The sequence below is a fragment of the Oryx dammah genome, unplaced genomic scaffold (assembly GCF_014754425.2).
Source record: "Oryx dammah isolate SB20612 unplaced genomic scaffold, SCBI_Odam_1.1 HiC_scaffold_20, whole genome shotgun sequence".
Lineage (NCBI taxonomy): Eukaryota > Metazoa > Chordata > Mammalia > Artiodactyla > Bovidae > Oryx > Oryx dammah.
This window is the reverse complement of record NW_024070204.1, coordinates 33268058-33295727: the sequence shown is the minus strand read 5'-3', so window position 1 is coordinate 33295727 and position 27670 is coordinate 33268058. Positions and strand designations below refer to the sequence as shown.

The following is a 27670-nucleotide window of genomic DNA, read 5'->3' as shown; positions in this document are numbered from 1 at the left end:
GTCCCGACCATTACTGGTTCGGAGTGTTTTCCTGGCAGGGAGGGTGGAGATGATGTGAACAGCACTGGATTAGCTCACTAACCCCTCCTTCTGCTGGCCAAGGTTAGGGAGGGTGAGGACAGGCTAGTGGTTTACTCACAGAGGGAGGAGGGGCCAGAGAGCAAGAGGTGACCAACAGAAAGGAAGACAAAGGGATACCTTATCTCTCACCAAGCTCCCAGCCAGCGCCTTTCCTTCCCTGCCTGCGTGTACTCCGGGTCTGTGTGCGAGGGCACTGGGCTCAGCTCTGTAGCCTCTACAGAGCCAGGATGGCAGGGCAGCAGGCGTTGCTTCTATTTGGATTTCTACTGCCTGGGCTCCTGTTCTCAGAGGCTGCCAAAATCCTAACTGTGTCCCTAGTGGGTAAGTGCTTGACTGAAGATCCAGAGACAGGCAAACAGCCCTTGGTGAGAGAGTTGTGTGTTTTTCCAGTCTGAGCCATGTTTTTTACCCTGGCTGACTGATGCAGAGGTAGGAGCCATCCATGTGGGTCAGGTGTGGGGCTGGGACTAGAAGTTTGAGATCCAGACCAGTGCAGGAGGCCCCGGGCTGCCTCCTCCAGGGGGTGAGCTGGAAATTCAGAGGCTCTCACTAAACATTTGGAGGGCACACAGTAAGGACTGTGGTTAACTAGTGGTTTGCAGGGAGGTGGGCATGTGTGTGTGGTGGGGGGGAGGATGTAGAGGGGGAAGGAAAGGGGCCCCTGAGGGCAGCAGTAATATTAAGAATTTTCTGAGCCTGCATGAGAGCCAGAGTGGAGCAGGGACGATATTACAACGATAATTAGAAGAGTGGAGTGTTTTACCCAGAGGAATATATCAGGATACAGGGGTAATCACAGATGGAGGTTCCCTAAGACTTCATTTTAACCCACAGTGGGCTCTCTTATTTCACTGAGAATCTTTGAGCTGGAAAGAACCATAAATTCTAATTGAGTTCCCGCTAGGTTTTCCTGAGCAGGAAATTAAGGGTCAGGAAAGTGAGGCATCTACTGCAAGAGCAAACAGAAGCCCCTAATGGAACATACCAGATATTTACTCAGGAGTTCCTATCCCCGAGACCAACTTCTTCAAGCTTCCACTGTCACTCATTTTTCAGTGGGGAGTTTTAAAAATCACTCTTTGTCTCTGTTTGAAATCTTTTTACTTATTGGTTGTTTGTAATGATAATGCAAGACAGCTTTCTCACCCCGCTAAGAGTACACTCTTTCCTAGCCTTGGACTCTGGGAGGGAGCTGGTGTGGTTTGTGAGGGGCTGGTAACTCAGAACGCACTGGGGCTCCCCAGGACCCTCCATGAATGGATGCGTGTGTGGTTGCCCTTCATCTTCCCCTTTCTCCCAGGTCTAGGGATTAACACATGGGCAAGAGGTGTGGGAGATTTGTACTTATCATTTCCTGTTATGTCAGACTGTACAAGTTTGTGTTTTAAAAAAATTGAGAAATAGGTACCCACTATTTCTCTAGCACCATGTCCTTCTAACCTTAGTCTCCAAACATTTGCCATTTGCCATTTTCCTCTAACTCCTCTTCTGATTGGCTTTCTCTACTGCTGAGACCCTTAGATTCAAGCAGCATCCTTGTGTTGGTGCAGGTTCTAAGAGAAGAACTTAGTGTGATGGAGCTCCAACTTCTCCCAGGGATTAAGCTTCTCTTTCCTTAGGATACCAAGACTGTCCTTGGATAGATAGTGTTCCAGTCTCTCATGCATATAAGATTCTGCAGGCCATCCCACAATTGTCCCACAAGTCCACCCCCAAGTCCTGATGGGTGTGAAACATTTAGGCCTCCACTGAGAAACTTCCTGCTAATTATATTAGAATCTCAAGCACTTTGACTCTAACTGATGGCTGCACATCCCTCTGCTGCAGTGGTTGCTTCCTGGACTCACATTCAAGCTCCCACAGTTCTCACTCCTACTCCAGCATACATTTCCAAAGAGAAAAATCAGAGAAATAGTTCTGATGGATTGTCCATTAGGAACTCTTCACACTCACATGCATGGCACTCTGCCAAAATTTCTACCAGTGCAGTTATTTTTTCAGGATATGGTGTCTTCCTACGCCCCTGGCTAAAAGGCAGTGTGTACCTTAAGATCAGGAACTCCTTAGGACCTAAGCACTGAGAAGCTTATCACACTGACATGGAGACCAGAGTCACAAGAGGAAATCTTTGATGGAGGTTTGCCACTTGTCAAGGAGCTGGGCCAGCAGGTGGTGGGGGGGAGAAAGGGGTTGGGGGTGAGTTGGACATACTCAGACTGAGATGGAGAGGCTGACTGATGGCACTCATTTCCTCCACTCCCAATCACCTCTCTGCTTCCCTACCCCTCCCCTCCTGGATTTATCAGCCTATCAATTGTAGAATCTCCACTCTCATCGTTATAAAAATGAACTTGCACTTTGTTCGTAGGTGGAAGCCATTTTCTACTGATGAATCAGATCTCTCAGATTCTTCAAGATCATGGTCATGATGTCACCATGCTTCTCCAAAGGGGAAATTTATTGCTACCAGGTACCTTTCCCCATTAATTATTAAAAAAATTTTTCCCCACTAATCCTTGATTTCCTATATTCCTGGAAAGAAACTAATGTTTTTTGCATAGAAGGGCTTTTCAGATAGTTTCTTTAAATCTAATTGGATTAAAAGAAGGAAAAGCACACGCGCGCGCGCACTTGTGTGTGTGTGTGTGTGTGTGTGTGTGTGTGTGTCTATGTAAGCTAGGAAAGCTTCTTGGCTCTGTTCACCAGGATTCTGTATGGGCTTCCCAGATGGCTCAGTGGTAAACAACCTGCCTGACAATGCAGGAGATATAAGAGATGTGGGTTCGATTCCTGGGTTGGGACGATCCCCCGGAGTAGGAAATGGCAAACCACGCCAATATTCTTGCCTGGAACAGTCCGTGGTCAGAGGAGTCTGGTGGGCTTCAGTCCATGGGGTAGCAAAGCGTCAGACGCGACTGAAGCAACTTAGTATGAGCATGAAACTCCATGTTCTGTGATCTTATGTTCTTTTCCCTTGTGTTAAGTCACTTCAGTTGTGCCTGATTCTTTGTGACTCCATGGACTGTAGCCTGTCAGGCTCCTCTGTCTATTCGATCCTCCAGGTAAGAATACTGGAATGGGTTGCCATTTCCTACTCTATGAGATCTTTCCGATCCAGGGATTGAACCCACATCTCTTTTATCTCCTGCATTGGCAGGCAGGTTCTTTACCACTAGCACCACCTGGGAAGCCTTCTCCTCCCTTACCTGACTTCTGCATCTCAAGCAAACCCTCTACACATTCCCACAAACCATGTTGGTAAATACTACTTTTTAAAAAAAATTGGAGGTTAATTACTTTACAATATTGTGGTGGTTTTTGCCATACATTGACATAAATAAGCCATGGGTGTACATGTGTTCCCCATCCTGAACCCCTCTCCCACCTCCCTCCCTATCCCATCCCTCTGGGTCATCCCAGTGCACCAGCTCTGAGCACCCTGTCTCATACATCAAACCTGGACTGGTGATCTGTTTCACATATGATAATATACATGTTTCAGTGCTATTCTCTCAGATCATCTCACCCTTGCCTTCTCCCACAGAGTCCAAAAGTCTGTTCTTTACATCTGTGTCTCTTTCGCTGTCTCATATATAGGGTCATCATAACCATCTTTCTAAATTCCATATATATGTGTTAATGTATTGTATTGGTGTTTTTCTTTCTAACTTACTTTGCTCTGTATAATAGGCTCCTGTTTCATCCACCTTATTAGAACTGATTCAAATAAATTCATTTTAATAGCTGAGTGATATTCCATTGTGTATATGTACCACAGTTTTTCTTATTCATTCATCTGCTGTTGGACATCTAGGTTGCTTCCACATCCTGGCTATTGTAAGCAGTGCTGCAATGAACAATGGGGTACACGTGTCTCTTTCAATTCTGGTTTCCTTGGTGTGTATGCCCAGCAGTGGGATTGCTGGGTTGTATGGCAGTTCTATTTCGTTTTTTAAGGAATCTCCACACTGTTCTCCATAGTGGCTGTAATAGTTTGCATTCCCACCAACAGTGTAAGAGGGTTCCTTTTTCTCCGCACCCTCTCCAGCATTTATTGTTTGTAGACTTTTTGATACCACTTTATAACTTGGCTTGAAAACCTGTTGAACAGATGTGTTACCAACATACAATATTTCTAATAGGTAAAGATCATTTTTGTTTTTCTATGGCATAGATGACTTATCTGAAATTTAAGGAAGCTTTCTAAAGGGGTTCCTTATTTATGCAGCTAAGATCAGACTCTACCATTAAGGTGATCTTGTTTTCTTGAGAATCAGTGACTGCCCATGAATTTGTGCATATTGACACAAAAGAGGCCTAAATCCAAAGAATTTAGCTCTAATGAGCTCCTACATTTTAGCAACTCCTCTCTGTCAACAGAAAGGGGAATAGCAACCCTGAGAACTTCAGTGGTTCTCTCGCAGTTACATGACAGGTTAATAACAGTGTTGGGTGGATTTAGGACTTTAAACTCTGGATTGCTCAATCTAAAGTATTGCTCAGACTTGATTTAAAAACAGAAAATCCAGTATTAAGTGGAATCACTAAAGAACAAAATCATGAGAAATGATAAAACTTAGAAGGTGACTTCAGGCTTTGCAAGTGTTCAAACTGTATTAAAATAATTCTTTTTCTGTTGAAATTTCTTTTTTTAATTGTGATAAATATACAGAACATGAAATTGACCCCTGTAACTATTTTTGTGTAGACTTTAGTGACATTACTGAGATTTAGTGACATCAGTACATTCCTGGTTATGCAACTGTCTCTGCCATCCACCTCCAAAAATTTGTTATCATCACAAACTAGAACTCTGTACCAATTAAAAATAACTGTTCATTACCCATTTCCCCAGCCCCTGGTAAACATTCCCACTTCACTTCTCTAATAATTTGACTATTCTAGATACCTGATATAGGTGAAATCACTCAATATGGTCCTTTTGTATCTGGTATATTTCAGTTAGCATAATGTCTTTTAGGTTCACTCATGTTGGAGTCTGTATCAGTATTTTGTTCTTTTTTAAGATTGAATAACATTCCATGGGATGTCTATACCATATTTTGTTTGTCTATTCATCTATTGATGGATATGTCTATTGCTTTTACCTTTTGGATATGTGAATAATGCTGCCATGAACTTTGGTGTACAAATATCTGAGTCCCTATCTAAATCCACTTTAATCACTTTCTAGATTAAGTTCTATATTTTTCAGTGAACATCTTTTATATGTATATCCTTTTGTACCTTTTTTTGACAGCAGATCTGATGAAATAGGTGTAATATATTAATACTTAATTTTAAAAATTATAATTTAACCTAATTAAAAATTTAAATTAATTTAAACCAGAATGTATTTTTTAAAATATTTTTTGACCTTGATCTTCAAACTTGTGAAACACTTGGGAGCTACAGTTAAGATATGTATTTTTAGAAAATTTACCTGACTCCTTTATGGAGAATGACTGGTGTGAGATCTAAAACCAAAAGAGAGAGAGTGGTAAAAGCTATTTAAAGAGTCTAGGTGAGATGTTGAAGGGGACACCTACGACAGAGCCTGACTACAGTTAGTCTAAATGCCCTTCCATGTAATCACAAAAGCAGAAGGCCTTTCCATTGTTAATTTTATTTCTTTTTAATTTAATTTAAATCAAAATTTTAGATTAAAAATAAGTTTTGCACGAACTTTGGGAAACTACTGAAATTATATTCTACCCTTTTAATAAACATATGTGCATTAAAGTCTACAAACAATTTAGGGAGTTTATGGATCCATTCAGTTTTATTCTTAGGTTTCAGGTTTAAATGTCCAGGATTGCTTTCAATATTCCCTAATCATGGGCATTCCTGAGGCTTTGAAACAGCATTTTCACTCTTCACTTCATTAGTAGAGCTAGGCTAGGTATCTGCAAATCAGGAAAATACATGATTAAATCTAAATTTCTGACCTGGTGCTCACCTCAGTGCATTGAAATATTTGAACCATTTTCTAACTCCTAATTTGAACACACTTACCCATATTTCTTATTTATTAAAAACTTTAGTGAAAAAAATAACATCATTGGCACTAAAGAAGCAAAGATCCCTGATACTCACATGTGTGGATTCATGTGCTGCAATCAGTGTGTACAGTCACAATTGGGTTACTGATGGAGGCTAAAGAATATTGCGGAGTATGAAAGAGAAAGCCTAGATTGCCTTGACAGACTGTTAGTGGAAATGCAGATTTTAAAAAATCTACTAATGAGGACTGCCTCCCTGCACACCAGCAATGGCTACTTTGCTCTGTTCACATGCAGGGCTGTGTCTGAGGAGGCTTTGTTCTCGCTAAGTTCTGCTTGTCGTACTTCTTGATGACAGCAGCCTTCATTCTAGTGGGGACGACACTGGAGCAAGATGGTTTGGAACAGGTGTCTAGTGTGGACCAGGGTGCACACTGGGGTGGTTTCAGAAAACCAGCCAAGTTCCCAAGTATTGTCACATTTTCTGCTCATCTGCTTCCTCTGCTTTGTTCCTGGGGGTAAGTAAGTGTGTGTGCTCACTTTTCAGGAATCTTGATCTCTTACAGGCTTTGATAATTCCCCCTGGTTTTCAAACCAGCTAATGGGATTCATCTTCCTGCTTTGGACTCCAGGCTTGGGTTGCCCAATATGTGACTGGAGCCCTTCACCCCCATGTAAGATTTCCAAGTGATATCCCACTCCTCTTCTGTGTCCCCTGTTTAGAGGAGTGGGTCTTGACTTGATTACTTCTCCTTCCTTCCTACGGGGCTCCATGTAGTCTTCCCTTACAGCTGTGGTTGTAGAAGTCTTTCTGCCAGTCTTCAGTTTGCTTTCAGTGAAACTTGCTCCACCGGTAGATGTATCTTTGATGTGTTCATCATGGGAGGTAAGCTCAGCATCCTGCTATTCCACCATCTTGATCTCCAAAATTCTCACAGAGAGCTTCTTGAAGATGAAGCGTGTGACTCATGGATCCCTTCAGACATATTGTGTGCTGTGCTTAGTTGCTCAGTCATGTCCAACTCTTTGCGACCCCATGGATTCTAGCCCGCCAGGCTCCTCTGTCCTTGGGGATTCTCCAGGCAAGAATACTGAAGTGAGTTGCCATGTTCTCCTCCAGGGAATCTACCCAACCCAGGCATTGAACCCAGGTCTCCCACATTGCAGGCAGATTCTTTACCATCTAAGCCATCAAGGAAGCCCTCAGACACATTGGCAGAAGCCAAAAGTGGAGATGAGGATGTTTGTAAAGATCTGTGGGGCAGCCTCTTGTCTAACGGAGGTAACTCCCATGACATAACCAGGAGATCCACAAGGTACTTGAGATTTTTATACCATAAGAAACATGGCTAGTTTGGGATGAAGGAGACAGGGAAAGGATGAGATGAAATGAAGCCTTTGAACTCCCATAGAGGAAGAAACAAGCTGATAAACTATTCAGCTGCAAACTCGTGATATTTTATGGAGAACAAAGAAGAATTCTGAAGGTGAAGAATTAGAAGTTAGAATTTCAGTCTCACAGGGCTGAGTTTCAGATAACAGAAAATTGTTTCCAGTTCTTGAAATCTAGTACTATTTGCCCACTTGGATGTCAAAATTTCTTATGACCAGTGATTGATGTTTTCCTTCCAAATTGTTGCACCTAGATTAATAAAGATCAGTAACCCATGTCTTATATCTGTCCCATTACTGTTTCTTGGAAGCAGAAAACCTATTCCCTAATTTCATAGGTCCACAGATAGAAATTTTACCTCTGGATGGATCATACCCTGATTCTCACCCATACTTATTAAATTATTTGGATGCTATAATTTGGGACATTTGAACTAATGATATTTAGATGAGATTTTGAACTATGGATTGGTGATGTAACAGTTTAAGACTTTTTGGAATGCTGGGATGGGGTGAATACATTTTGTTTGTGCGATATACTTGAGTTTGGAGGTGCAGAGAACAGAATATAATAGGCAGACTGTGTCCCCCTAAAGGTATCCCTGTTCTAATTCTTGGAACCAGTGAATATGCTACCTTACATGGTAAAGGGACTTTGCAGATGTGATTAACATAAGGGTCTTGAGATGGGGAAATTATCCTGAACTATCCATGTGGGGTCAATGTGATTACTTGAGTTCTTCTAAATGAAAGAAATTAACAAGAGAGTAACAGAAAGAATGTGATAGAGGAAGGAAAAGTCAGAGTGATATAATTGCCAGTTGGAAGGAGGCTATGAGCCAGGGAATGCAGGCAGCCACTGAAAGCTGGAAGAGGCAAGAAAAAGATTGTCCACTTAAGTCTCCAGAAAGAATGCAACCCTGCCCATGTCTTGCTTTTACTCCAATAAGGCCCATTTTGGATTTCTATACTATAAGATAATAAATGTTGTTTTTTGCCTCTAGGTTTGCAGTAAATTTTACAGCAGCCCTAGGAAGCTATTACAATCATCACAGGAGATTAGATCCCTCCTAAAGGCAGGAGAGTAGGTTGCTAAAGCCAACTTTGAGGGCCACTAATTGCAGTGGCCATTGTATTATAATTCGGATGGATTCTAGACCTGCACATGGGCTTTCTCTAGTTGTAGCAAGCTGGAGCTGTTTTTCATTGCAGTGTGCAGGCTTTTCACTGCGGTGGCTTCTGTTGTTGCTGAGCACTGGCTCTAGGGCACACAGGCTTCAGTAGTTGTGAAGCACCAGCTGAGTTGCCCTGTGGCACATGGAATCTTCCTGGACCAGGGACCAAACCTGTGTCCTCTGCATTGGCAGGTGGATTCTTAGCCCCTGGACCATCAGGGAAGTCCTAGAGCTTTTCTTATTTGGGCTTCTATCCAAAGTGGGCTGATTTTCAAGCACACATGAACTTAAGTAAAACATATAAATTAGAAATATGTTGTCTCTAGGATGTAAAAAGCCCTAAAAGATGTTGGAGCCATTGAAATGTTGTGGTATCATTAGTTGTTTCTTTACCATGTGAGTGATAGAAAAGTTTTAGACCAACCAAATCCTTCTGAGAAATTTAACTTAGGTATGGGGTGGGGGTAGGGCCATCCTGGGGGGCACAGACAGTAAAGAGTCCTGCCTGTAATGCAGGAGTCCTGAGTTCAATCCCCAGGTCAGGAAGATCCCCTGGAGAAGGGACTGAAACCCACTCCAGTATTCCTGCCTGGAGAGTTCCATGGACAGAGGAGTCTGGTGGGCTACAGTCCATGGAGTTGCAAAGAGTCGGACACAACTGAGTAACTAAACACTTTCACTTTCACCAGGTCTTGAGCTTTGTGTGGGGGCAATGGCACATCCCTTCGTGTGAGCTTTTGAGAACATTTCTGTCTTGAATGAGTGTGTGGAACAAATCACCTTGGAGGAGGATATCCTCAATGTAATATAATACCTATGATCCTAAGGGAAGTTGAATGTGGTTGATATTTTGCCAGCAAAGATTGTGGCCAGTGGTAGAGCTGTTGAAGTATCCATTGGTAACCAGTCAGAGCTATATTGTGCCTTTTCCTTGTGCCTTTTCCAGTGACAGTGTGTGAAAGTGAAAGTCACTTAGTCCTGTCTGACTCTTTGTGACCCCATGGCCTATACAGTCCATGGGATTCTCTAGGCCAGAATACTGGAGTGGGTAGCCTTTCCCTTCTCCAGGGAATCTTCCCAACTCAGGGATTGAACTCAGGTCTCCTGCATTGTAGGCGGATTCTTTACCAGCTGAGCCACAAGGAGGCAAACTATAGGCGAGGGCCTGCTTAAAGACATACTGAGCAGAACATATTAGCCAAATCTGACTGCTAAGTATTTTCCAGTAGATCCTTGGACAGTCGGTCATTTTACTAACACTAAGTATGGAAGCTGTAATGTGTGGAACTGTGCATTATCTGTTCCCAAACCTTGCAAGTTGGTTAGATGTCATGACTGATGTAGGCATGCAAGCATTAAGAGAGTATGAAAGATTTATTACTCAAATAATAAGGCCTTTTTGAAAGAATGGGACAGGTTCCCAAATACCTGAAAAATGGCCATCCAGTGTACGGAAGGATGATTAGCTTGAGTTTTTATTGTGAGTGGGGGGGCGGGGGGTGGTATGTGGTGAAGATTACCCCTCATTGACCTGACTTGCATGGTTTGAAACTTCCACTTAGGGCCGTGAGAGGGAGCATGCACCTTTCTTACCAGTTTGCCCAGGAAACGGAGATAGGGACGGAAGCCCACCAGCATCAAACATCAGAAACGAACTCAGACTTTTGATTACACCTGGGTAATTGAGGGAGAAACCAAGTTAGTAAGTAGAAGTACAGAAGATTACTGAATCACAAAACTATTTGGATATATCACTTTAAATCATGAAGATGAATTTTTCTAAAACAGAACAAGCAGAGACTTTGGAACCAACCTTGACACATTATCTTAAACTAACTAACTTTGTTTTCTCAACAGTAAAATGAGACAGACAGTGACACATTCACTTAAAGCTTTAAATGGAAGTTTCCATAACTTTAAACTAAAGAGCATTCCTGAATTATTGCAAGGTCCTCATGAAATATTTTCAGCATACAAGATTGAATGAGAAAGCAACCAACGTCATAAAAATAATTCAAAAGATACAATCAAATGTTAGTATCATCATGCTAATGTTAATACATGTTGTGTGACACATTTAGTGTGTTTAACCCATTGATGTTTTTGTAGGTTTTAAAGAGGAGGAGAAATCATACAAAGTTTTTAACTGGTTTCTGCCTGAAGACTGTAATGAAGAATTTAAGAGGTCTTTTCATTCCTTTATGGAGAAAACTTTTGTGGGCAGGTAATTTTTTAAATTATTCAAACTAAATAGTCACAGTTCAGTTCAGTTCAGTTCCTCAGTCGTGTCTCACTCTTTGTGACCCCATGGACTGCTGTACGCCAGGCTTCCCTGTCCATCACCAACTCCTGGAGCTTGCTCAAACTCATGTCCATGGAGTCAGTGATGCCATCCAACCACCTCATCCTCTGTTGTCCCCTTCTCCCCCAACCTTCAATCATTCCTGGCATCAGGGTCTTCTCAAATGAGTCAGTTCTTTGCATCAGGTGGCCAAAATATTGGAGTTTCAGCTTCAGCATCTGTCCTTCCAATGAATATTCAGGACTGATTTCCTTTAGGATGGACTGGTTGGATCTCCTTGCAGTTCAAGGGACTGTCAAGAGCCTTCTCTAACACTACAGTTCAAAAGCATCAATTCTTTGGCGCTCAGCTTTCTTTATAGTCCAAATCTCACATCCATACATGATTACTGGAAAAACCATAGCTTTCACTAGATGGACCTTTGTTGGCAAAGTAATGTCCCTGCTTTTTAAAGAGTCACAATTTTGGTAATATAAGTGAATGGATAGATGCTTAGAGTGCAGATGTGATAAAGGATGGTTGGATAGATGGACAGAGGGATGGAGATATGGATGAATGATACTGATATTTGGGTAAATAGGTGTTTCACAGTAGATGACCCATTCCAGCCACTAAAGGCTTTTCCTTGCTCTGTCCTTTCTTCTACTATAGTCATGAAGGTATTACACACACACACACACACACACACACACACACACATTCCTGTAGCAAGTAGGAGGTAGATAGTTTCTTCTGGGATTTCCTTACAATACTTCACTTGCAATCTTTGTCTATAATTTCCCCAACACAGAAGTATATGTATCTCAACCTCTCACTGTTGGTAGGGACATTAAAGACACCTTTTTACTTATTTTTTCATTTTCTCCTCATATGTTGTTATTAATGGAGAAGACTTTTAAACAGTGCTTTTGTAGAAGTTGAGCATCTGGCCATGTAAAGTCCTTTTAAAAAGCAGTCAACCTTGTGCAAAATAAGATGTGAAGCTGGCTCCTTTTGCTTCATCTGACATGAAAAGGAACACATAACTCCTTACTCTTAATGTTAAAGGGGAAAGAAAGAAATCCATGCCTATCTTGGTTAATGACAGAGGACTCTTCCCCTATTTTCTTCTTGAAAATCTATTTACTAATCAAGGTACTGCTCAAATCTGACTATTTCCATAAAACCTCTTTTCCTCACTCAGACTGGATGACCATGGTCCCTCTGGTATGTGCGTTAATCGCTCAGTCATGTCTGCTCTTTGTGACCCCATGCACTGTAGCCCACCAAGTTCCTCTAACCATGGGATTTTCTAGGCAAGAATACTTGAGTGGGTTGCCATCTCCTTCTCCAGGGGATTTTCCTGTTCGAACCTGGGTCTCCCGCATTTCAGGCAGATTCTTTACTGTCTGAGCCACCAGGGAAGCCCTCCAGTATAGGTCTGATCTAATCTACCTAACTGATACTTAGTTTACATCATCTTGTGGTGTTATTCATATATTTTAAGTATATGCTTGTCTATTCCTCCCTACTTTAATATTTTGAAAACAGATATAAGTAACCAGGCATTCATGATATTTTTCCTATTTGTTAGTTAATTATTGGAGAAGGAAATGGCAACCCACTCCAGTGTTCTTGCCTGGAGAATCCCAGGGATGGGGGAGCCTTGTGGGCTGCCGTCTATGGGGTCGCACAGAGTTGGACACGACTGAAGCAACTTAGCAGCAGTTTAATATTAATTATGACTAATGAATTACATTCTAGGAATTTTTATAACAGTACTGTGGTCCACTGTAGAAGGGAATGGCAAACCTCTTCAGTATTCTTGCCTTGAGAACCCCATGAACAGTATGAAAAGATGAAATGATAGGATACTGAAAGAGGAACTCCCCAGGTCGGTAGGTGCCCAGTATGCTGCTGGAGATCAGTGGAGAAATAACTCCAGAAAGAATGAAGGGATGGAGCCAAAGCAAAAACAATACCCAGCTGTGGATGTGACTGGTGATAGAAGCAAGGTCCGATGCTGTAAAGAGCAATATTGCATAGGAACCTGGAATGTTAGGTCCATGAATCAAGGCAAATTGAAAGTGGTCAAACAGGAGATGGCAAGAGTGAATGTCAACATTCTAGGAATCAGTGAACTAAAATGGACTGGAATGGGTGAATTTAACTCAGATGACCATTATATCTACTCCTGTGGGCAGGAATCCCTTAGAAGAAATGGAGTAGCCATCATGGTCAACAAAAGAGTCCAAAATGCAGTACTTGCATGCAATCTCAAAAATGACAGAATGATCTCTCTTTGTTTCCAAGGCAAACCATTCAATATCACAGTAATCCAAGACTATGCCCCAACCAGTAACTCTGAAGAAGCTGAAGTTGAATTGTTCTATGAAGACCTACAAGACTTTTTAGAACTAACACCCAAAAAAGATGTCCTTTTCATTATAGGGGACTGGAATGCAAAAGTAGGAAGTCACCTGGGGTAACAGGCAAATTTGGCCTTGGAATACGGAATGAAGCAGGGCAACTAATAGAGTTTTGCCAAGAGAATGCACTGGTCATAGCAAACACCCTCTTCCAACAACACAAGAGGAGACTCTACACATGGACATCACCAGGTGGTCAACACCAAAATCAGACTGATTATATTCTTTGCAGCCAAAGATGGAGAAGCTCTATACAGTCAGCAAAAACAAGACTGGGACCTGACTGTGGCTCAGATCATGAACTCCTTATTGCCAAATTCAGACTTAAAGTGAAGAAAGTGGGGAAAACCGCTAGACCATTCAGGTATGACCTAAATCATATCCCTTATGATTATACAGCAGAAGTGAGAAATAGATTTAAGGGACTAGATCTGATAGATAGAGTGCCTGATGAACTATGGAATGAGGTTCATGACACTGTACAGGAGACAGGGATCAAGACCATCCCCATGGAAAAGAAATGCAAAAAAGCAAAATGGCTGTCTGGGGAGGCCTTACAAATAGCTGTGAAAAGAAGAGAACCGAAAAGCAAAGGAGGAAAAGAAAGATATAAGCAGAGTTCCAAAGAATAGCAAGGAGAGATAAGAAAGACTTTCTCAGCGATCAACACAAAGAAATAGAGGAAAACAACAGAATGGGAAAGACTAGAGATCTCTTCAAGAAAATTAGAGATACCAAGGGAACATTTCATGCAAAGATGAGCTCGATAAAGGACAGAAATGGTCTGGACCTAGCAGAAGCAGAAGATATTAAGAACAGGTGGCAAGAATATACAGTAGAACTGTACAAAAAGATCTTCACGACCCAGGTAATCACGATGGTGTGATCACTCACCTAGAGCCAGACATCCTGGAATGTGAAGTCAAGTGGGCCTTAGAAAGCATCACTACAAACAAAGCTAGTGGAGGTGATGGAATTCCAGTTGAGGTATTTCAAATCCTGAAAGATGATGCTGTGAAAGTGCTGCACTCAGTATGCCAGCAAATTTGGAAAACTCAGCAGTGGCCACAGGACTGGAAAAGGTCAGTTTTCATTCCAATTCCAAAGAAAGGCAATGCCAAAGCATGCTCAAATTACCGCACAATTGCACTCATCTCACATGCTAGTCAAGTAATGCTCAAAATTCTCCAACCCAGGCTTCAGCAATACGTGAACCGTGAACTTCCAAATGTTCAAGCTGGTTTTAGAAAAGGCGGACGAACCAGAGATCAAATTGCCAACATCTGCTGTATCATCAAAAAAGCAAGAGAGTTCCAGAAAAACATCTATTTCTGCTTTATTGACTATGCCAAAGCCTTTGACTGTGTGGATCACAATAAACTGTGGAAAATTCTGAAAGAGATGGGAATACCAGACCACCTGACCTGCCTTTTGAGAAACCTATATGCAGGTCAGGAAGCAACAGTTAGAACTGGACATGGAACAACAGACTGGTTCCAAATGGGAAAAGGAGTACATCAAGGCTATGTATTATCACCCTGCTTATTTAACTTATATACAGAGTACATCATGAGAAACGCTTGGCTGGAAGAAGCACCAGCTGGAATCAAGATTGCCGGGAGAAATATCAATAACTTCAGGTATGCAGATGACACCACCCTGATGGCAGAAAATGAAGAACTAAAAAGCTTTTTGTTGAAAGTGACAGAGGAGAGTGAAAAAGTTGGCTTAAAGCTCAACATTCAGAAAACGAAGATCATGACATCTGGTCCCATCACTTCATGGGAACTAGATGGGGAAACAGTGGAAACAGTGTCAGACTTTAGTTTTTTGGGCTCCAAAATCACTGCAGATGGTGATTGCAGCCATGAAATTAAAAGACGCTTACTCCTTGGAAGGTAAGTTATGACCAACCTAGACATCATATTAAAAAGCAGAGACATTACTTTGCCAACAAAGGTCCATCTAGTCAAGGCTATGGTTTTTCCAGTGGTCACGTATGGATGTGAGAGTTGGACTGTGAAGAAAGCTGAGCGCCAAAAGCTGATGCTTTTGAACTGTGGTGTTGGAGAAGACTCTTGAGAGTCCCTTAAAGTGCAAGGAGATCCAACCAGTCCATTCTAAAGGAGATCAGTTCTGGGTGTTCATTGGAATGACTGCCACTAAAGCTGAAACTCCAGTACTTTGGCCACCTCATGTGAAGAATTGACTGATTGGAAAAGACTGATGTTGGGAGGGATTGGGGGCAGGAGGATAAGGGGATGATAGAGGATGAGATGGCTGGATGGCATCACCGACTTGATGGACATGAGTTTGTGTGAACTCCGGGAGTTGGTGATGGACGGGGAGGCCTGGTGTGCTGCAATTCATGGGGTTGCAAAGAGTCGGACACGACTGAGCAACTAAACTGAACTGAACTGAAAGTTATCCAAAAGTTTTGGTAACCTCTCCTTTGTTATATCTTAAAAAATACACAGTAGAAGATGATGTGAGCCAATCACTTCCATTGTTGTGACCTGAAGTTAACCCTAAAGATCAGACAGAGATCTGCATATTGCTAATAACTTTTTAGTCTCTGGGCAATCTCTATCTGAGGCAGAATGGTGCAGTGGCAGACAGTTATAACTATACCAAGGTACCAATTCTCTTGGTTGTTCATGCAGTCAGGAAGCCTCTGATGTCTTGAGACCTTGCATTTGTTACCTCTGGTATCTCAGAGAGAGTGCAGATGGATATCCTACTTCCCTTTGTATTGTACAAAGAGGAAACAGAATCATAATCTATTTAGGCAGTGGTGGGAAAGCATGGCAAGAAGATAGCTTCCTGGGATAACCCCATAGGAGATGTCTTAATTACATGTCAGCAAAATCACTGCAGATGGTGATTGCAGCCATGAAATTAAAAGATGCTTACTCCTTGGAAGGAAACTTATGACCAACCTAATAGCATATTCAAAAGCAGAGACATTACTTTGCCGACTAAGATCCGTCTAGTCAAGGCTATGGTTTTTCCAGTGGTCATGTATGGATGTGAAAGTTGGACTGTGAAGAAAGCTGAGCGCCAAAGAATTGATGCTTTTGAACTGTGGTGTTGGAGAAGACTCTTGAGAGTCCCTTGGACTGCAAGGAGATCCAACCAGTCCATTCTAAAAGAGATCAGTCCTGGGTGTTCTTTGGAAGGACTGATGCTAAAGCTGAAACTCCAGTACTTTGGCCACCTCATGCGAAGAGTTGACTCATTGGAAAAGACTCTGATGCTGGGAGGGTTTGGGGGCAGGAGGAGAAGGGGACGACAGAGGATGAGATGGCTGGATGGCATCACTGACTCGGTGGACATGAGTTTGAGTAAACTCCTGGAGTTGGTGATGGACAGGGAGGCTTGGTGTGCTGTGATTCATGGGGTTGCAAAGAGTTGGACAGGGCTGAGCGACTGAACTGAACTGAACTGAAGCTTTTCTTCTCTGGATCCATTAGCCTGCAGTGAACTGGAAAGGCTAATCATGTGTTTCAAAACCAGACTTTTCCCCTTTGTTTACTGTGGACATAGAAAGATAGTTTCCATTTTTAACTGAGATTTTGAGTTCTAGTATGATCCGATAACCTCTTGGATGAGGAAATCTGTCATATGCGAATACACAGTGATTTTAAAAAATAGTCTGTATTGTCAATATTTATGAGATTGTGTCATCAGCGATTCCCACAGTTTTGCTGAGTAAACAAAGAAACCACTCATCAAGGTTCAGTATGTAAGTAAAGTTTAAGGAGAGTGTCACAGAATTCAAGTAGAAAGAGACCTGTGAGGCCTGCTATGGTCAAAGAAGCCTCCCAGAGCAGAAGTCCCAAGGATGGGAATTCCTTTTCCATTAACATAATTCATCTATGCCCAATGACTTCTGGAATTACTGTCTGAGAAGTGCTATGGAGAGTGCTAGGGATTTGTAGCAGTGAGGAAAGGGAGTAGGGAACGGAAGGGAACACTCTCAAGAGCAGAACCTCTGCTTGCACTGCCTGAGGGAACGTGTGTGTGGACAGTGGTGGAGTGGGATGGCTGCTGCTGGGTGTGGGCTTACTTTCCTGGAATATTTCCTTTGTAGCCCAAGATTTTTTAATTCAACTTTTTAAATTTTGGCTGCAGTGGGTCTTTGCTGCAGTGTGAGGACTTTTCTGTAGCTGTGGCATGAAGGCTTAGTTGCTCCACAGCATGTGAGCTCTTAGTTCCCTGCTGCTGCTGCTAAGTCACTTCAGTCGCGTCCAACTCTGTGCGATCCCATAGACGGCAGCCCACCAGGCTCCTTAGTTCCCTGACCAGGGATCAAACCCAAGTCCCCTGCACTGGAAGGCAGATTTTTAACTACTGGACCACCAGGGAATTCCCAAGATCCTTTTTTAAAAATTGAAATATAGTTAATTTACAGTGTTTCAGGTACACAGCAAAGTGATTCAGTTCATATATATACACACACACATATCTCTCTCTCTATATATATATGTATAAGTAAGTAAGTAAGTGAAGTCGCTCAGTCATGTCCAGCTGTTTGCGACCCCATGGACTGTAGCCTACCAGGCTCCTCTGTCAATGGGATTTTCCAGGCAATAGTACTGGAGTGGATTGCCATTTCCTTCTCCAGCGGATCTTCCCAACCCAGGGATCGAACCCAGGTCTCCTGCATTGTAGACAGATGTTTTACCATCTGAGTCCTACACACATTTATAGGTTTCCACAGTAGCTCAGTGGTAAAGAATCTGCCTGTAATGCAGGAGTTGCAGAAGACTTGGGTTCAGTCCTGGGTTGGGAAAGCTCCCCTGGAGGAGGGCACGGCAACCCGCTCCAGTAGTCTTGCCTGGAGAATCTCATGAATAGGGCAGGCTAGCCAGCCATAGTCATAGGGTCACAAAGATTCAGACGTGACTGAAATGACTTAGCACGCATGCACACACACACACACACACACATATTCTTTTTCAGATTATTTTCACTTATAAGTTATTACAAGATATCGAATACAGTTCCCTGTGCTCTACAGTAGATATTTGTTGGTTATCTATTTTATATATAGTAGTGTGCATATGGGAGAAGGAAATGGCAACCCACTCCAGTATTCTTGTCTGGAGAATCCCATGGACAGAGGAGCCACAGTCCAGTCCATAGGGTTGCACAGACTCGGACATTACTGAAGCGACTTAGTGAGCAAGTGAGTATGTATATGTTAATCCCAAATTCCCAATTTATCCCTTCCCCACTTTCCCTTTTGGCAGCCATGTTTGTTTTCTATGTCTGTGAGTCTATTTCTGGTTTATAAATAGGCTCATTTGCATTATTTTCTAAGATTCCATATATAAGTGATGTCATATGGTATTTGTCTTTCTCTCTCTGACTTACTTCATTTAGTATGATAATCTCAAGTTCCATACATGTAGCTGCAAATGACATTATTTCATTCTTTTTGTTTTTACAGCTGAGTAATATTCCACTGTGTATGTATACCATATCTTCTTTATCCATTCATCTGTTGATGGACCAAGGTTCTTTTATGTATTGTGATATAAACATTTTCAACATATATTTATCATTTATTTATTTTTCTTGCAGATGCAGATTTGAACACTTTTTAAATATTATGGAACTACTAGGGCATCACTGCAGTCATTTGCTAAGGAGAAATGATGTCATGAGTTCTTTAAGGAATGAGAACTTCGACCTGGTGATAGTAGAAATGTTTGACTACTGTCCTTTCTTGGTTGCTGAGAAGCTTGGGAAGCCATTTGTGGCTGTTCTCCCTTCCCCATTGGGCACTGTGGACTTTGGACTACCAAGTCCTCTGTCTTATGTGCCAGTATTCTATTCCATGTTAACTGACCAGATGGACTTCTGGGGCCGAGTAAAGAATTTCCTGATGTTCTTTGAGTTCTTCAAGAAGCAGTGGAAAATCCAGTCTGCGTATGATGACACCATCAAGGAGCATTTCCCGGACGACTCTAGGCCAGTTTTGTCTCATCTTCTAACAAAAGCAGAGCTGTGGTTTGTTAACTCCGACTTTGCCTTTGATTTTGCTCGGCCCCTGCTTCCCAACACTGTGTGTATTGGAGGTTTAATGTCCAAACCTGTTAAACCAGTACCACAAGTAAGTAAATGCTCAGGGTGAGGATTCATGTAGAAGTCCTCAGTGCAGAGCTGGTAGCCACCCTGTCACTGAGATCCTGGGAGAGCATAAGGTGAGGCAAGTGAGGCTCCAGGGGACCCTTTGAAAGGAAAGACTCACTTTCAGTATCACGAAAGTACAGAGATTGACCTCCTTAAATACTATATCCAAAGTCTTTTCTCTTGCCTCACCTTAGTCCTGGCACTGGTAGAAAAAGACTTTTAGTAACTTGAAGTTTCCATTTTAATTCTATGCTCATATTTTCAGTAAGCATGTAGTGAGCATCGGTCACATGGAAGAATCATGAAGGGGATGAGTTACTCACATAGAAACACAAGCCAGCATGACTATGGAGGTGGTGTGAGTGTGGGACTGATAGTGAGAGTGCAGGCTTTATCGCCAGCATCCTGAGACAGTAGTGCCCTGGTCCCTAACTCTGCCTATACCTCCTGATTTGACTGATGTGGGGTCAAGCCTGGAAAGTGTAAGTTATAAAAGCTGCCCAATCAGTTTGACTGCATCGACTCAGAACCACTGCTGTAGAAGGTTTCAAAATGGAGGGGAGTTATGACCAGATGGTAAAGAATTTGCTTGCAATGCAGGAAGCCCAGGTTCAATCTCTGGAGAAGGAAATGGTAACCCACTCCAGTATTCTTGCCTGGAAAATTCCATGGACAGAAGAGCCTGTCGGGCTACAGTGCATGGGGTCACAAAGAATCGGGCATGACTGAGTGACTAACACTTTAAGAGGAGTGGGTTGCTTGTCACTTAATAGCACAGGCTTGCAATTTTATGGAATTTATCTTATATAATCTCTTGCCACCTAGAAGGAGGTATGATGACCTCCATTTTAATTTTTTTTTTAATTTTTAAAAATTTGAATATTTGTTTATTTATTTGGCTCAGTTGGGTCTTAGTTGCAGCATGCAAGATCTTCATTGCATCATGTGGGATCTTTCTTTGTGGCACAAAGACTCTCTAGTTGTAGCACACAGGCTCCAAAGCATTCAGGATCAGTAGTTGCAGAGTGTGGGTTAGTTGCTCTGCGGCATGTCGAATCTTAGTTCCCTGACCAGGAATTGAAACCATGTCCCCTGCATTGCAAGGCAGATTCTTAACTGCTGGACCACCAGGGAAGTCCCATGACCTCCATCTTTATAAAGAAGGGGACAAGCCTCTGGTGGTGTAAGTGGCTGTCCCACTTTCATTCATTTTAAAGCCAGAGAGAGTCCTGATTTGGCCTGGGCCTTTCAGGAATGAAGCTATCTATCCATCCCCTACTGAACTTGCATCAGGTGAGCAGGAAGAGTTGGGGAATGATCCTTGGGCTATGTGGGTTTTGAGGTGGCGGAAGAATTTTTTAAGAATGAAGCTGGGAGGGAAGACGTTCCCAGGTAGAGAGACTAGGAGGCCCAAAGTGTGAAGATGAAGTGAGATGTCTCTTGGTTCCCTGGATGACTCCAGCTGGACCAGAAAGAGGAAGATGCAGTTGCACAAAGATGCCCAGGCCAGACTGCAGGAAGTTTCACTGGATAGGTGGGTGGGTCAGCCCTGGCCACAAGACTGCATAAGGGAATTGTTAAGCAGGAGTATGATGGGAGGAAGGATTGTTAGATAACAGTAATTTTTTCAAAAATTTTTCTCCTTTGCATTTTCCAGTTTTTATATAATGATTTTACATTGCTTTTTAATTATAACAGAATGACAAAACTGTTGTCAAAGTGGTCCTCTGAAGCAATAAATCAGGCAATGTTATGCTAAATGAAATCAGCCCAATAGGGTGAAGGTCTAGGAGCTGGATGAGATGGATGAGGTGGTTGGATGGCATCACCAAGTCAATGAACATGTGTTTGAGAAAACTCTGGGAGATGGTGAAGGACAGGGAAGACTGGTGTGCTGCAGTCCATGGGATCAAAAAGAGTCGGGCACAACTGAGAGAATTAACAATAACAACTAGGATCTGGGATTGGGGGAGTCACAAGAAATCCAGAGAGAGTCAGGGTCCAAAGAAATATTTGGAAGAATTGACAAAAACGTGTTAAAACCAAGATGACAGCATTAGATCAGAACAGTTTTTCAGAACTGCCTCGGGGATTTGAAGAAAAGAACTGCTGAGGTCTGAGACTTGGTGCAGCATTGCTACTTTTAAAAAATCTTCCCATGTGAATATAATGTGCAGTCATGTGGGTGAACCACTGATACAGGAGATAAACTGCAAAGATCAGTGACTAAGAACGTTATGGGATATCAGAGGAACGCACACTACATGGTGGATGGAGTATGGGGGGCCAGTCACCTCCCTATTCTGCCTCCATTTCTTCTTAGTTTCTCCATCTACCCTCCAGATAGCCCACCTCCCTCTGCTGGACCCTGACTGCCTATGAGGTTCTTCCTTACATTCCACTTCTGGTCTGGCTTTGGAAAACACCCAAGTGGCTATATCTTCATGGACCTACAATGAGTAGAGTGTCTATGATTGCCTTGACAGTAGGGTCAAGGTTTCAAAAATGAAAGATGTTTGTACCAACACAGTGGGCATGAGCACAACTGAGAGTGCTGAGCTGTCTCAGGACAGTGAACTCCACGAAGGACAGGAGAGTGTGTTCAGTGAATAACCAACTTCATTTCGTGACCATCTAGTCTTTTGTGAACATTTTTCTCCTCTTTCCTTCCTTATTTCTTTCTAGGAATTTGAGAATTTCATCACCAAATTTGGAGACGCTGGTTTTGTCCTTGTAAGCCTGGGGTCCATGGTGAGTTTCATTCGGTCCCAGGAGGTTCTCAAAGAGATGAATGCTGCCTTTGCTCATCTCCCTCAAGGTGTGATATGGAAGTATAATCCTTCTCGTTGGCCCAGAGACATCAAATTGGCCCCAAATGTGAAAATTGTGCACTGGCTTCCTCAGAATGACCTCTTGGGTAAGGACTGTCCAGGATTGCTTTTTTCTTCTCATTTACATGTCTTGGGGATCATTGGGCTTCTGATCTCTAGCTGGATTATTTCAACAACACAAGGTAAGTCTTTAGATGACAGGAATGGAGCAGTGAGCTGGAGCCCTTGGGGAATCACGCTCAAATACTAAAACAGCTATCTGCCTTTCATTCTTTTCTATCTCAGACCTCATGTCTGAAACCACTGAAGTCATGTTCACCTACTGCCTTTGGTCTTGAACAAGATCACAACAAAATAATCCTAAGCAATCTGTGAACTCTGAGAACACATACCAGGAGATACACTGCCACTGTCTTCAGTGGCTTCAAGAGCACCTGTTCACTTATGTTCCCTTACACATTCACACACACACACACACACACACACACACACACACAGATATATCTTCCTTAGCTACTAAGGTGTAAGCAATTCATAGATTCACAACATTGATGCCAATATACCTGAGTCCCAAGCTGAGCAACCTCCTAGCCAGTTACTTGACACATTGAGTCTCTGATACCAGAGAATTTCCTCACCCCCAACAGGGTATCTCTATAGCTAGCACTGCTTCTTAGAGACCCCTCACTGCCATAGCCACTGACTGGATCAGAGGCTTATAACCAATATTATAACGAAGTAATCTGTAGAATTTAAAAAAAATTCTTATTTCTGTGTCTGCAAATGTATTTCTTTATATCTTGGGTGTGGGACATGATTCTCATTTTGAAAAAGAAATGAGGAGGCTCTGATGCGCATCCCAGTAGACCAGCACAGGCTGAGATGAACTCTTCATTATCAATAATCACTTTAGTTATTGCTACATAAGGATGGGATGCAAAGGCTAGAATTGCAAATACTGATGGGCAGAGTCCAGTCTCTTATCTCAAGGAGCTTCTTAAATATTTAAAGAGCACAACACATACTGTATAAGTTTTATGAGTGTTATATGACTTGGGATGTCAATGAATGTGATGTCAAGGAATTTATAGGAGAGGGCTATTATTTGGTGAGTGAGAGAGGTTTTCTCAAGGAAAAGAAGCAAGACAAAGATAGACATAGGGAAACATAAAGAGAAAACAGATGAGAGAAGGAGAGACTTGAGGGGATAGAGAGAAGAATAGATGGAATGTTGGATGGATGGATGGATGGATGGATGGATGGATGGATGGATGGATGGAGATAGTTGCCTTGATTAGCACTAGCACTGTTCTCTATAGAATTCCCTGGGTTCTGAGTCTTCCCCCAGTTATGACCAAGTTAAGGAGTCTCTACAAAGGCAAGGTTTGAAATCCTTGGATGTGTAGCAAGCAAAATCATCTTTACAGTGGCTCCAACACTCCTTGAGTTCCCACTGGTATCTTCTGCCTTTTCTGCTTTCCTTGTTGTCCTGAAAATTTTCATCCTGAGATGTCCCGCTCTCTTTCTTATTTATAACAGGGCACCCTCGCATCCGCCTCTTTGTCAGCCATGGCGGGATGAATAGTATCATGGAGGCCATCCAACATGGTGTGCCCATGGTGGGGATTCCCCTCTTTGGAGACCAACATGAAAACCTGCTCCGAGTTAAAGCCAAAAAGTTTGGTGTCTCTATCCAATTAAAGCAGATCAAGGCTGAGACACTGGCTCTGAAGATGAAGCAAGTCATAGAGGATAAGAGGTGTGCAGTTCTCTGGGCTTGTGGTTGCTTATGATGAGTGAAGATATAAACCATGACGGGCACCACGTGGGTCTTTTTGCAGTAAAAGCGGAAACTTCCAGGACATGAAATCATATGTGTATGATGCTAATAGCTGACTTATTTCCTCTGAGAAGAAGACTAAGGAAATTTAGGTTAGATGTTGGTTTTCTACCTTCTAGCTGTGAGGAACTGGAACTATTGACAGAGTCTGTCTTTGAGAAGTCTTCTATTTTGGAGGTGTTTGTAGTAGAATTCCAACAGAGGCAGGAGGTTGCCTTTCTATTCCCGATATCCCACACTGTTCCCCACCTCAGGCCCCTTGCCTGTGCTGCTCCCTAGAACACTCCTTCCCTTCTCTTCACAAGACTGGCTTCTTCATGACACTGAGGTCTCATCCCAATGTCAACTGCTCAGAGAGACCTTTCTCTGATAGTCTCAAAGCTTCCTCTCTTTTCCACCCCAACTGTAACACATTATTTTTTTCTTGATGGATCTCAGAATCTGTGATCACCTCATTTCTTTATGTTTTAATTTATTATCTGTCCCTACATGAAGGGCTTCCCAGGTGGTGGTAGTGGAAAAGAATCCACCTGCCAATGCAGGAGATATAAGAGATATGGGTTCGATCCCTAGGTTGGGAAGATCCTCTGGAGGAGGGCATGGCAACCCACTCAAGTATTCCTGCCTAGAGAATTCCATGGACAGAGTAGCCTTCTGGGCTACAGTCCATGGGTCGCAAAGAGTCAGACACACCTGAAGTGACTTTCCAGGCATGCATGCACCCTACACGAGAAGATAGAGAGTAAACTCTTCCAGCATAACAGCATGAGTCTCTTGCTGTGTCCTCAGGGTCCAGCTCAGGGTCTGCACAAAGTAAGTCTGCATGGATTTCTGTTAAGTGAATCAGTACAAAGGGATCCATTCATCTCTTAAGAAACTTTCCAACCAGTGCAATAATCTCATGTGTGAAGGGAAAAAAATATATATTTTCTTTCTTACAATGAAGAAAGAATGAAAAACTCTCAGCTTCAGGGACACACACTTGAAGCATATCTCAAGACTTAGCATTACTGTACAACATTATGTAAGTAGTTAGATGACTGAATAATAACCACATCACATGTGATGCCAACCCCAGAAAAGTTGTTAAACTCTGGGGATCAGATAACCCAGAAACTGTATATATATTTGGTATCTCATGTGTTTAAAATGTTCATTTCATAATGAATGGATTTGTAAGTTTCATTATATTTTCAAAGACTTAGACCCAAATGTGCATGATCCATCAGCCCTATGAAGCAATCATCTGGGCTGGAATGGTCCACAGACATTGGACATCAGGGCTGGCCACAGAATTCATGTGCCCTTATGTGAGATGGAAATGTGGAGCCCCTTGTCATAATGTGTAAGGATTTTAAGAAGGTGACAGCAGATAATTAAATCAAGCATGCCTGATTTAAAAAGGCTTCCTAGGTGGCTCAGTGGAGAAGGCAACGGCACCCCACTCCAGTACTCTTGCCTGGAAAATCCCATGGACAGAGGCCTGGTAGGCTGCAGTCCATGGGGTTGCTAAGAGTTGGACACGACTAAGTGACTTCACTTTCACTTTTCACTTTCATGCATTGGAGAAGGAAATGGCAACCCACTCCAGTGTTCTTGCCTGGAGAATCCCAGGCATGGGAGAGCCTGGTGGGCTGCTGTCTATGGGGTTGCAGAGAGTCAGACACGACTGAAGCGACTTAGCAGCAGCAGCAGCAGCGGGTGGCTCAGTGGTAAAGAATCTGCCTGCAATGTGGGAGACACCGGTTCAATCCCAGGGAGACCCAGGTTAGATCCCTGGGTTGGAAAAAATCCCCTGGAGAAGGAAGTGGCAACCCACTCCAGTATTCTTGCAGGAAATCCCATGGACAGAGGAGCCTGGCAGGCAGCAGTCCATGGGGTCACAAAGAGTCAGACCCGACTTAGTGACTAAACAATATGGCTGATTTAAGGAAATAGGCAGGCTTACAGCCCATGAAGCCAGTGCTGGTCAACATGATGCTTTGAAAGGGGCAGAGAAATGCAGGTGTCTTCCTGGGCTCTGATTCTCAGAGTCATATGTATTATCTAGCCCAGACACCTGCACAAGGTAGACACTCAATAAATATAATGGTTTCTGTAGTATATATCATGAACCTCCTGTGGGAGAGACTAGTCCTTATAGACGTAGTCACTTTTTTGTAGTTTAGCACTTCCAGCACCAAGCATGGATCTTTGCATGCATATACCAGTTTGAACTTTTAAAAGAGACCCAACTAGACAATGGTAAGGCCAGGTCAACAACTTTTTCTTGAAAGGAAGTCTTTTGTGCCTATGGTAGAAAGTACGTGTGTGCATGTGTGTGTGATACAAGGTCTCTAAGACTTCTGAGACCACTTGAGTTAACACCTCCCCTCTGTCTCTGTTGACAGGTACAAATCTGCTGCAGAGGCTGCCAGCATCATCAGACGCTCGCAGCCCCTGACCCCTGCCCAGCGGCTGGTGGGCTGGATCGACCATATCCTCCAGACAGGGGGTGCAGCCCACCTCAAGCCCCATTCCTTCCAGCAACCGTGGTATGAGCAGTACCTCCTGGATGTCCTCTTGTTCCTGCTGGTGGTCACCCTGGGCACTGTGTGGCTCTGTGGGAAGCTACTGGGCCTGGTGGCCAGGTGGCTCTGTGGGGCCAGGAAGCTGAAGAAGGCCTGAGGCCGAATGGAGCCTTGGAAGGTGGAGTGTTTGGGCAGACTCAGCATTTCTTGGCATCTCCAGCCAGTTTTGTCAACCGTGGTTCTCCACATCTTATCCACTTGCTATTTTGCTACAAATTCCTGCTCACTGGCTTCTTCTCATGACTGCAATTCTTTACTGAGCCCTTGTAGCCTTGATTGCCAGTCAGCAAGGGCTGTTCTGTGATTCTGTCCCTAGGTAATTTGGATATGTGACCATCAGATCTGAAGCCTAGAAACTGCCTTCTGTATCACACTCTTCTTCCTGGCACTGAGCCTGGACCATTTCGGTTTCCATTCCCTTGCATCTTCTCAGCCTCCTTCCCTCACGCCTCCTCCACCACTTGTCATGGAATAATCCCTAAGGCAGGTGCTTTGTTGTTTCTTTTGCTTTTTGTTTGCTTGTCCTGCAAACTCTTGTCAAAGCTCAGGAAGCCTATCCTGGGCACAAGCATTTGGGGCCAGACACACCCTTGCCTGTGTGCATGGTCTCTGCCTTGGTTTCTGCAGATCACTCCTTTGCAGTGGAGACTGAAGGTTAGTCATGGGCTGAAGTGTCCCTGGTCTCTGCTTTTCATAGCTGTGAGCTATCTTCTCAACTTTCCTGTTTAAAAAACGAAGTCATGAGAAAGAAGATAATTTCTTTATAAACTAAGAAGAGCCTCTACATAGCTGAGCCTTTCTGTACCTGATATACTGTTGGAAATTGCATTCAGTTCAGTTCAGTTGCTCAGTCATGTCCGACTCTTTGCGACCCCATGGACTGCAGCACATGAGGCTTCCCTTTCCATCACCAACTCCTGGAGTTTGC

The 27670-nt window shown here is 43.0% G+C and overlaps 1 protein-coding gene across 1 annotated transcript; it reads left to right on the top strand.

Moving 5' to 3' along the window:
• On the top strand, nt 1-27490 carry UGT3A2 (UDP glycosyltransferase family 3 member A2). Its single transcript, XM_040262328.1, has 7 exons — nt 1-402; nt 2450-2551; nt 10760-10874; nt 18950-19481; nt 22187-22418; nt 23872-24091; nt 26563-27490. Exons 1-7 carry the CDS (start codon nt 309-311, stop codon nt 26837-26839), a joined length of 1572 nt encoding a protein of 523 aa, XP_040118262.1. The 5' UTR covers nt 1-308; the 3' UTR covers nt 26840-27490.
• Nucleotides 27491-27670: the final 180 nt, after the last annotated feature.